We start from the raw sequence: 12,458 nt of genomic DNA, 5'->3' as shown, positions 1-12,458 counted from the left end.
GTTCACTTCCGAAAATCACTTTAACGGAACTATTTCATTGTCAAATAAAGCTATCTTGATAAATTTCGACACATATGTATAAGTTTTGTGTACATATGAATCACTCTAAGAATTTTTTTCCGGATAGGCCAGTAATTGGTCATAGCTCTCATATAAGGTCCACTTCCGAAAATCACTTTAACGCACATAATTGATTGTCAAATAAAGCTATTGTGGTAAAATTCAACTTGAATATATAATAAGCATTAGATCGTTGTATGAAATTTTTTCCCGGTCGGTCCATAATTGGTCACAACTCCCATATAAGACCATTTCTGAAAATTACTTTAACGCACATTGACAATCAAGGTTATAGGGATAAATTTGGACATAAACGTGTATTTTGTATATATAAATCATTACCTATACGGATATTTTTTTGCATCGGTTCATAATTTGTCGTAGCTCCCATATAAGGTTCACTTCTGCTAATCACTTAATACCACATAATTCATAATTAAATGATTATATTAGGATAAAATTCGACATGAGCATGTTCTGTGCATAGATAAATCATTCTGCTAAAAAATTTTCGAACTGGCCTATTATTGGTCATTGCTCTGATATAAGGTTAGCAACATCGTTTCAAAAATCACTTAAACGTATTTAGTTCATTAAAAATATCGACGTTGGGGAAAAACTCGACAGGAATATGGTTTGTAAATATGCAAATCATTCTCCCAAAATTTTTTGGCATCGGCAAGATCGGCCCATAATAAGTCATAACACTAGTACAAGGTTCACATGCGAAAATCACTTAATATAAATGTTTCTGAACCTAATCAATATTAGTATTCGCATAAATTATTAGTACCCTCACTACGGAGTTATCTAAAAATTAGATAGTTAAAAGGGTTTTAATAAAAAGTAGATTGCTGGTGGAGAGTATAAATACCTATATTAATATATATTATTTTAAATCCAACAGTATTGCAGTTACAAACACTACAGGGTTCATCTACAAATAATAAGCATCAACTAACATACATAGTTTTACCCTAATTTATACAAAAACTCGTTTCATCAATACACATTAAATTCTATAACATCACTGCTTCAAATAAGTAGTGCACAGAGTTCTATGGCGACCAAATTAAACTGTGACACTTAGATTAAGTAAATTTTCCCAAAATTTTGAATTGTAATTATTTGGATTAATATCTAGAAAAGTTTTCAACTTTATAAAGAAATTTGTGACAACAACGAAGACTCCTTATACATAAATGCGACATTTTCAGCAACGCCGTCTTTCAAATTTGAATGACGGATTGAAGCGTATTTTAGTTATTCGGCTTAGGATTCTCAGTTTACCTTGGTTTCATATTTCCTTGCGTCTCAATTTAAATTTCTCAAAAAAATGTTTTAAGTTGACCCTTTTTAAAACTGTTTGTATAATAGCCATCCATTTCTTACCCAACATATTTCTTCTTTATGAAAACCCAAAATAAATTATAGAAATAATAAAATTTATTTGAAACATAAAAAAATATTTAAATATCCATTTTTAAAATAAGTAAATAAAAAAATATTCAGTGAATTCATTAAATACTAATGTAATTTTATATTAATATTAGATTTTTGTAGTAGCATTTCACTGCTAATAAAAACTTGTATTAGACTCTTCATTACTCTCGACTATTTGAACATCTTCCGATTGTTCGTCTTCGCATGATATTATTTCATCATATATTCCGAATTTTTCAAGATTTCCTTTTAGTAAATGAGAATTTAAACGAATGCTTATAATATTATCTCTGGTAAATGTTGACAAATTTTCAATATTCTGAGTTTGATAAATATGTGCATAACGTTGTAGATTATAGTTCTGAAATTAAAAAAATTTTAAGATATACAAATGTTGATAGAAAATTAAATATCTGAAAGAAATCTATGGTAAATTTATATACATATGTATTCTGGCGATCAAATGTATATTATTTAATGTTTTTTAATGGAACTAGAAATATTGCAATAATGTTTAGTAGATCGATTTTAGAATTAGATATATACAACATTTAAATTTACCTGTGTAGCTGGTATAGCAAAACAAATGGCACTCAAGGCATACATATCAGGATTTCTTAATTTCAGCTTATTCCAATAGGCCAAAATATTCGTATCGACAGATTTGAATGGCAATTTCAAGCCCTCAATTTCCTTGTGAATATCGGTAGTTTTAATATCAAGTTTTGGTGCGTCATGACTTAAGAATTCATTCAGAAAAGCGTCTTCATCGTCAATTAAACGCTTTGGCGCCATATTATCCTCCATAGCTGCATTTATAACATCAACTTTATAGACATTAGAACGACTCCATATTTCTTTCAAATAGTTTAAAGCTTTTGCTTTTTTTTCCACACTTAAGGTATGATGAAAGCGTGGATCCAAATACAAACAAGCATCGAAACAATCTTTATCCAAGAGTTCTTTCGTTCTAGCCTCAATAATGTTCAACAATTGTGTGGAAAGAGCAGTTGTGTAAGCATTTTCAAAGTTACCATTGGCCGATGCTAGATTTGCGGTTAACAGTTTGGTCTTCAACCACTGAGCATAGAAATCGCCAAAGTGCATATCGGCAGTGTTAAATTTAATTATGGATTTTTGCATTAAACTCAACGATTCACAGAAGCCCTTTATAAATAGCCACAGCTGTTCGTTCACATTAAACTGATCTTCGGGATGTTCCAATTTTGGATATGTTAAATGGCTTAGCACATTACGGGCTAGGTGTAAATCATGTATCATTTCGTAAGTAGAACCCCATTTATAGGGAGAATCTAATTGGGGTATTTTTAGATTATTTTGTTCAAATATTTCATAACAACCATTTGTTGTGTCGTTAAGATACTTGACGAAATTGCGGCACTCCAAAAACTTTTCCAATATAGAGGAATTTTTTAAAATATCCAATATGCACAGCTGGGCTATGTCACCTACATAAGGCTCAAGCTTAATATCGCAAAATTGTACATCTGGATACTGCTCAAACTCGGCTATTTCCTCTAAATACTCAGTATTCTTCACTGGCTTATTGTAATTGGCTTTGGAGTTGTCCCAACAAATGCTTATAACTTGATTTGAATCGATATTAAATTTGTGTAAAATTTGCTTAATATGCTGTTCGCTTAGATGAGAATCATTCTTAAGATCTATTATGCCTAGAAGACGTGTTTGTAACTGACCACAATCCACAAATGCGGTACTAACACAAAACGTATTTTCCGGACCGTTGAGATCCATATCAATTTTTAGAGAAAGCAAACGAGACTCGAATTCATTGGAAAACCTATTGCGTAAATGATTGGCAACTAAACATATTAATTTTTCACTTTCAGCTTCATCTATCTTAATTTCTTTACGTTCCTGTTGCAGTAGGGCTTGACAAATGGGCCGTATTAGGGCCTGCATGTTTTTCGAACCAAATAGTGTGGGAGAAACACCATCTTCAGTTAAAAGACCCCATATAGCTGACATTAGAGTTTTCTCATTCATGTCTATAGCTAAAAGGTTTTTCGATCGCTTAGCGCTGAATGAGTGTTCATCGGTAGCTATACGTTTAGATGCAATCAAAGTGTTTGGCTTTTTTGGAAATACTATGGGTGTTAACTTAGGCATTAAGTCATAGTTATTAACTGTGGGGTTAACACTCATCGTTGGGGATGGTGTAACCCTGGTAGTAGCCAAATGATTGGGAGTAACACTTCTCCTGGGTGCAACACTCACTACTGGTGTAGGTGAAACACTTGCCTTAGGTATAACAATAGCTGTAGGAATTGTTTCCTCCATGACAGGAGATACTTGACCATGACTGGATTCTTTCGATTCCTCATCACTAATATAGACAGCTGTACTCTTTCCTCTTGGTCTACTAGCTCTAGTCCTAGATCTTTTAGACTCTTCAATGATATCGCTTACGACTATATTATGAGCTGATTTCATGTGCTGTGTTAAATTAGAACTACGATTGTTCTGTACACGCTGCTTACATTTTTTGCACACTGCCACTCCCTCACCCACAATGTTATCAAAATAATTCCATATTTCACTTTTGGCATTGTGCAGATCCTTCAAGTGTCTTCTCAAAATCCAACCGCGTTCATTTTTTAAACGCTGTTTGCATAGTTTACACACTGCTATGCCCTCTTCAACAATATTATCGAAATAATTCCAAATCTCACATTTGGAAATGTTTACCATTTTGGCTTTGTGTGTTCTACTTTAAATAAATTTCTGTTTTTTATAACACACACAGAAACTCACCCTACAAACCGGCACTAAAATTAAAAAAATTCAACACAACCACGATACGTTCACAACAACGACACTTTGTGCACTAAAAATCCAAGTAATTTTCAACTGTTTTTCGCTCTTGTGCTCTTGACAATTGAGACAAAATCATTTTGCTTTGAGTCTTCTTTCCCTGTCGTTATTTACAATACTGAGTATATACAAGAGAATACACACAAACTAACAAATATGCAGTTATGAATGTATGTATTGCTTGTGGTTGCTGTTGTTGCCTTTGTTCAGCTTACATATACACAATTTAGTAAATGCTTGTGTACTGTTTGCTGCCCGAACAACAAACACACAACACCCGTTTGTGTGTTGTGAATTGTTTAAATGCCTGGTTTACTCGAATAGTGTGTAGTTTTTTTGCAAGACGATATGTTTTTATTTCTTTTTGTAAAAAGCTTTTCCAGTATTTTCGTTCGCGTTAAACTAATTGTATGTATTCTAAAACAGGCACTGAGTTGATATGCATGTATGTAAAATGTATATGCATTTATACCTACATAACGATTGAATAAAACGTTTTGTTAAAAATCTATAAACAATACGTCTTATACGAACCCAGCAGATCGAAAAGGAGCCAATGTACCCTTAAAAGATCGTAATTTCCACTAATATATAACTAACAGGAAGACTCTAATTCTTAAGTATTAAACCACTTGCTACGATATACATACTCTTAAGGAAACAGGTCGTATACAATCGTCACTTTAGTATCCCAAGTAATGTTGAGAGCAACTCAATTGTCACTTTACTATAACCAAGTAATCTAGAGAGTAGATAATTGACACTTGATTTTTGCATTATACATATTTCAGAAACTAGTTATTTTATCTGTCTCCAAAGAATCAATTCACAGCATTCTAAAACAATCCCATATTAATAAGCCACAAATATAATTCAGTGCCTCGTTTCTGTAACTCTCGCATCGAGAAATTTCTCGCATGAAACAGTGAAATTGAAGAAAAAACAATGTGAATTGGAACAAAATATCATTTCTCACATGCAAGTGTTTCTGTAATTTCTTTTTGTGAGAACTATCTGTCATTTAAGTTTTTTGACGTAAGTTATTGGAAATTTGTGAGTAAAAGTGTTTCTGTAAGAAAATTTTGTGAGAAGTTTCTCACATGAACTGTCAAAAAAACTCACATTTTAAAACGGTGCGGAAAGTAAAATTTTAAGGAAAAAAAGTTTAATTTAAACATAAATTCTATAAAATAATGAAAAAGTAATGATATTTTTATAATTAATTAACATTAAAATTAATATTGTCCACTAATTTTTAGAAAATTGGAGGAATTTTCGATATACAGAAGCAAAAGCAGAAAAAGTATGTGGGAATAAACTTAGAATTGGCTAGGGGAGAATTTATTGGGATAATTTTTTGAACACATTTTATTTAATTCCTATATTTTTTGTTAATTTAATCATTGTTTATAAATTTGTCTGGCAATTTTTGTTTTCTTCTTTTTATTTTTATGTTTTTGACAGCTGTTTTATTGGAAATATCCAATAAAAACGTAATTCGTGTTGCCTCTTCTCACTTTAAGTTACAGAAACACTTTTTACTTCCAAATCGAGAAACGATGGAATTTTTTGTTTCACACTTCTCGATGTGAGAACTTCTCACTAAAAGTTACAGAAACGGGGTACAGTACTACCTATGTGTCAATCCCAAATTATTAGCTCCGGACTGCCACTATGCACTGCAGGGAAGTGCTTTTGTTATATAAACAACTTGCAGAAACAACACATAAAAACCACAAACTGAGAATTAGAGACACAAACAAGAGGAATCTGTATAAGGTATCCTAGAGGAAGAGACAAACGAATGCTTTACTGTTTTCGATATGGAATTTGACAGCAACAATTTTGAGAGAATTTTTTATATGCGAAATTTGACAGTTTAGATAGAAATTCTCCCACATAATCAGCTGTGAGTTTACTTTCGGCACAAACAATATCGTTTGTATATTTATACCCTACACAACTATAGTGAGGTGGGTAATATGTATTTGAGCTGATGTTTGTTGCAACCAATACGTCAAATCTGCATTCGCAAAAGGAGGCTCGTCTGAGAATATTGATAACCCAGTCTATAATCCAGTATAGTCTAGTATATAGTCTAGTCTATAGTCTAGTCTATAGTCTGGTCTATAGTCTAGTCTAGAGTCTAGTCTATAGTCTAGTCTAGAGTCTAGTCTATAGTCTAGTCTATAGTCTAGTCTATAGTCTAGTCTATAGTCTAGTCTATAGTCTAGTCTATAGTCTAGTCTATAGTCTAGTCTATAGTCTAGTCTATAGTCTAGTCTATAGTCTAGTCTATAGTCTAGTCTATGGTCTAGTCTATAGTCTAGACTATAGTCTAGTCTATAGTCTAGTCTATAGTCTAGTCTATAGTCTAGTCTATAGTCTAGTCTAGTCTATAGTCTAGTCTATAGTCTAGTCTATAGTCTAGTCTATAGTCTAGTCTATAGTCTAGTCTATAGTCTAGTCTATAGTCTAGTCTATAGTCTAGTCTATAGTCTAGTCTATAGTCTAGTCTATAGTCTAGTCTATATATGTATATATGGTTGCAACTAATCCGTCTGCTCAAATTTCTAGTTTTATATGAACCTAAGTCCTCCTTCGAAGTGAGAATCGGCACATGGTATATATCTTAAATTATGCTTTATCACGATAAAAATTCCTACTTCATCATATTTCTAGGAAGGTCGTACCTCAAGAGAACTTTGTCTCCATATATGTATACGGAATAGTCTAGTGTGTCATATGGCCGGCCGTGACCGACATTGTTACTTGTTTTTATTCTATGCACATATATTTTGTATATAAATTTTGCTTGCAATCTCTTTTGCTTCCACATTATTAGCGCATGTTTATTTCGTGTATTACATATCAGGGATGGAAAATTGAGATTTATTAAATTAGCATTGGAGTTGCCAATATCGCATTAAATGCGTTGTTGGAAAAAACAATTTTTTAAACACTTTTTATACACACCGTCAAAAAAGATGGCGGTATATTGATTTTGTCATTCCGTGTGTAACACATCGAAATATTGTTCACAGACCCCATAAAGTATATACATATGTATGTATATTCTAGGACCTCGTAAGATTTTAAGACGATCTAGCTATGTCCTTCAAACATTCACAAATTCGTTGTTTATAAAGCAAATGCCACAAAATTTCGCAAGTCAGTTTTTTGACTACCGAAATAAAAATCTGAATTATGGCGGACATAGGGCCACAATTGGGCCTACCCCCTATATAAGGTCCCCTTCATAAAATTACTTTAACGCTCATTAGTGGCTTAAAAATACGGGTATAGCGATGAAATTGCATAGAAGTAAGTTTTATACGAGTGAAAATCTCTCTACCAAATTGTATGTGGATCGGTCCATAATTGACCCAAACCCCCCATATAACGTCCCCTTCAGAAAATGACTTTAACGCTCATTATTGGCGTAAAAATACGAGTATAGCAAAGAATTTTGACATAAGTAAGTATCTTAGGAGCCAAAAACTTTCCAACAAATTTTATGTGGATCGATCCATAATTCACCCTACCCCCATATAAGGTCCCCACCATAAAATTACTGTAACGCTCATTACTGGCTTAAAAACAGGAGTATAGCGATGAAATTTCACAGAAGTAAGTTTTATACGAGCCAAAATCTCTCTAGCAAATTTTATGTGGATCATAACCTACCCCCTTATAAGGTCCCCATCAGAAAATTACTTTAAAGCCCATTACTGGTTTAAAAATACGAGTATAGCAATGAAATTCGACACAAGCAAGCTCCTTGCGAGCCAAAATCTCTTAACCAAATTTTATGTTGATCGGGCCTTAATTGACCCTACCCCCCATACAAGGTCCCCATCACAAAATTACTTTAGATCTCATTACTGGCCTAAAAACGAGTAAAGCGATGAAATTCGATATCAACATGACGTGTATAAACCAAGATCGTTCTACAAAATTTTATGAGGATCGGTCTATATAAGGCCCCTTCAGAAAATTACTTTGATTTATTTTGTTTAGTTTTAACGTGAGCGTATTTTAACCAGTCAGACGGACATAGCTAAATCGACTCAATATTTCATAAGGACCGAGAATATATATACAAACTTTGATCACGATTGGTAGTGGTGGAGGGTATAAAAATATGATTTCATCTATTTATAAACAATTTGAAGGAGGTTTTAAAGGAGGTTCCCATCAACATCAATACTTTTGTAATTGTTTCACTGCTAAAAAAATTTCAATCCATGTGGTAAGAGCCCGTCAATACCGACAACATCGATATGTATCGAAAGAAGGGATTCTTAATATGTATTATTTTGAAGGTAAAATATTGGTTAAAACTATTGAAAAGTTTCACTGTCATTAACCAAAATTTTCAAAATAAAAACCATGAGAGATGCCATCAACTATGGATTAATTACAAAGAAAACTAAAATTATATTGAAAAATTATTTGAAATGAAATTTTATGAAAACATTACTGTTCATACATACATAAATTCTATGAATTTCTATGAATTGTATTTATGAACAAGAAATCTTAATTGTTTACTCCAAATTTATGTGGAAATTGTTTCTATTTTGCTAATTCTTTGGAAGTGATTGACGGCGGCAAATTATTTAACATTTAAATTTAAATGTTTAATAGTTCACAGGAAATGTTTCCCAACTTCATGAAAATATATTGTAGCTTTTAGCATTGCTCTAAATTTTGAGTTTAGTTATGTATAACAATTAAAATTGTGTGCTGATGATGTGAATCATAAATGAACGAATATTTGATTTTAGAGTAATTCTGTGAAAATGTTTTAAGGTAACAGAAACTTTTGAATCAATAAAATACTCAAATTTCCCTGGATTTACATTTTCTTAATTTTATATGTATTTACATATATTTGAAGCATTAGCTTCCGTTCGGATAGCGGAATTCGTTACACCGATATTTGATATTGCTAAAAGAACAACACACCGCTAACGCTAAAATACCAATAGAGATTCCCTGCTCAGGTATTTTAGAAACTAAATTTGGCTAAATAGATAAATTTGTAAGAAGCATACAGGTCCCCATTACAAAAAGTTACATATTCTAAGTACTTATTAAATTCTTAGACTATATGTCTATGTCCACCTGTCTGTTGATACCACGATCGAAAGGAGAAGGGGGCTCAAATTTTACAAAAATATTTTCTTCTTCTTTGATATTGAAGATTGTAGCAGTATAGCAATTAAATTGGATATACAAAGAACAATTCAAATCCAGCAAATCCCCTCATACTTTCAAAATGATCGAATTTGGGAGGACGAGAACTTGTTGCGTGCGTAGTTATAAATATACCAAAAAACAGTGATCTCAGATCGACAAGGAGTGCTGTATGATCGATTTAGACTACAGGGATACTAAATTTATCAAGGCTCACAGCAAATCGGCCCTTGCAGTATTGCGTAGTAATGGCCGTGGGATCGGCTCCGCATTAATGTGAAGTCTCACGGACTATTTGGCACGGACAAAACTGATTAAATTAATTCTGCTATCGCAAAAGGATAGACGTCTGAGAATATTGATAACCTAGCCTATAATCAAGTCTGTAGTATAGTCTATAGTCTGGACTATAGTCTAGTTTATGGTCTAGACTATATTCTAGTCTATGGTCTAGACTATATTCTAGTCTATAGTTTAGTCTATAGGATAGTCTATATTTCAGCCTACGTACTATGGTCTAAGCCATAGTGTAGTCTATAGCCTAGCCTATAGTCTAGTTTATAGTCTCATTTATAGTCTAGTCTATAGTTTCAACTATAGTCAAGCCTATAGTCTCATCTATAGCCTATTCTATAGAGTAGTCCAGTCTAATCTATTTTTTTCTAGTATAGTATATAGTAGTCTATTGTCTAGTCTATAATCCAGTCTATAGCCTAGTCTATAGTCTAGTTTATAGTCTAGTCTATAGTCAAGCCTCGAATCTAGTCTATAGTCTAGTCTATATTCCGGTTTATAGTTTAGTCTACAGGCTATGGTCTAAGCCATAGTGTAGTCTATAGCCTAGTCTATAGTCTAGTTTATAGTCTTATCTATAGTCTAAAGCCTAGTCTATAGTCTATAGCCTAGTCTATAGTCTAGTCTATAGCCTAGTCTATAGTCTAGTCTATAGCCTAGTCTATAGTCTATAGTCTATAGCCTAGTCTATAGTCTAGTCTATAGCCTAGTCTATAGTCTAGTCTATAGCCTAGTCTATAGTCTAGTCTATAGCCTAGTCTATAGTCTAGTCTATAGCCTAGTCTATAGTATAGTCTATAGCCAAGTCTATAGTCTAGTCTATAGTCAAGTCTATAGTCTAGTCTATAGTCAAGTCTATAGTCTAGTCTATAGTCCAGTCTATAGTCTAGTCTATAGTCTAGTCTATAGTCTAGTCTATAGTCTAGTCTATAGTCTAGTCTATAGTCTAGTCTATAGTCTAGTCTATAGTCTAGTCTATAGTCTAGTCTATAGTCTAGTCTTTAGTCTAGTCTATAGTCTAGTCTATAGTCTAGTCTTTAGTCTAGTCTATAGTCTAGTCTATAGTCTAGTCTTTAGTCTAGTCTTTAGTCTAGTCTATAGTCTAGTCTATAGTCTAGTCTATAGTCTAGTCTATGTCTAGTCTATAGTCTAGTCTATAGTCTAGTCTATAGTCTAGTCTATAGTCTAGTCTATAGTCTAGTCTATAGTCTAGTCTATAGTCTAGTCTATAGTCTAGTCTATAGTCTAGTCTATAGTCTAGTCTATAGTCTAGTCTATAGTCTAGTCTATAGTCTAGACTATAGTCTATTCTATAGTCTAGTCTATAGTCTAGTCTATAGTCTAGTCTATAGTCTAGTCTATAGTCTAGTCTATAGTCTAGTCTATAGTCTAGTCTATAGTCTAGTCTATAGTCTAGTCTATAGTCTAGTCTATAGTCTAGTCTATAGTCTAGTCTATAGTCTAGTCTATAGTCTAGTCTATAGTCTAGTCTATAGTCTAGTCTATAGTCTAGTCTATAGTCTAGTCTATAGTCTAGTCTATAGTCTAGTCTATAGTCTAGTCTATAGTCTAGTCTATAGTCTAGTCTATAGTCTAGTCTATAGTCTAGTCTATAGCCTAGTCTATAGTATAGTCTATAGCCAAGTCAATAGTCTAGTCTATAGTCAAGTCTATAGTCTAGTCTATAGTCAAGTCTATAGTCTAGTCTATTAGTCCAGTCATAGTCTAGTCTATAGTCTAGTCTATAGTCTAGTCTATAGTCTAGTCTATAGTCTAGTCTATAGTCTAGTCTATAGTCTAGTCTATAGTCTAGTCTATAGGTCTAGTCTATAGTCTAGTCTATAGTCTAGTCTATAGTCTAGTCTATAGTCTAGTCTATAGTCTAGTCTATAGTCTAGTCTATAGTCTAGTCTATAGTCTAGTCTATAGTCTAGTCTATAGTCTAGTCTATAGTCTAGTCTATAGTCTAGTTATAGTCTAGTCTATAGTCTAGTCTATAGTCTAGTCTATAGTCTAGTCTATAGTCTAGTCTATAGTCTAGTCTATAGTCTAGTCTATAGTCTAGTCTATAGTCTAGTCTATAGTCTAGTCTATAGTCTAGTCTATAGTCTAGTCTATAGTCTAGTCTATAGTCTAGTCTATAGTCTAGTCTATAGTCTAGTCTATAGTCTAGTCTAGTCTAGTCTAGTCTATAGTCTAGTCTATAGTCTAGTCTATAGTCTAGTCTATAGTCTAGTCTATAGTCTAGTCTATAGTCTAGTCTATAGTCTAGTCTATAGTCTAGTCTATAGTCTAGTCTATAGTCTAGTCTATAGTCTAGTCTATAGTCTAGTCTATAGTCTAGTCTATAGTCTAGTCTATAGTCTAGTCTAGTCTATAGTCTAGTCTAGTCTATAGTCTATAGTCTATAGTCTATAGTCTATAGTCTAGTCTAGTCTAGTCTATAGTCTAGTCTAGTCTATAGTCTAGTCTAGTCTATAGTCTAGTCTAGTCTATAGTCTAGTCTATAGTCTAGTCTATAGTCTAGTCTATAGTCTAGTCTATAGTCGAGTCTATAGTCTAGTCTATAGTCTAGTCTATAGTCTAGTCTATAGTCGAGTTTA

At 32.9% G+C, this 12,458-nt stretch overlaps 1 protein-coding gene across 1 annotated transcript; it reads right to left on the bottom strand.

Moving 5' to 3' along the window:
- Positions 1-1,494: 1,494 nt before the first annotated feature.
- On the bottom strand, positions 1,495-4,453 carry LOC119600994. Its single transcript, XM_037951604.1, has 2 exons — positions 2,065-4,453; positions 1,495-1,864 (listed from the first exon to the last, which is right to left on the bottom strand). The coding sequence occupies exons 1-2, from the start codon at positions 4,234-4,236 to the stop codon at positions 1,637-1,639; spliced, it is 2,400 nt and encodes a 799-aa protein (XP_037807532.1). The 5' UTR covers positions 4,237-4,453; the 3' UTR covers positions 1,495-1,636.
- Between the last annotated feature and the right edge of the window lie 8,005 nt (positions 4,454-12,458).

Source organism: Lucilia sericata, unplaced genomic scaffold (genome assembly GCF_015586225.1).
Source record: "Lucilia sericata isolate MDLA Ls3-8-SP2 unplaced genomic scaffold, ASM1558622v1 Contig000133F_arrow, whole genome shotgun sequence".
Taxonomy (NCBI): domain Eukaryota; kingdom Metazoa; phylum Arthropoda; class Insecta; order Diptera; family Calliphoridae; genus Lucilia; species Lucilia sericata.
The sequence above is the reverse complement of the archived record's forward strand: the minus strand, read 5'-3'. Positions and strand labels throughout refer to the sequence as shown.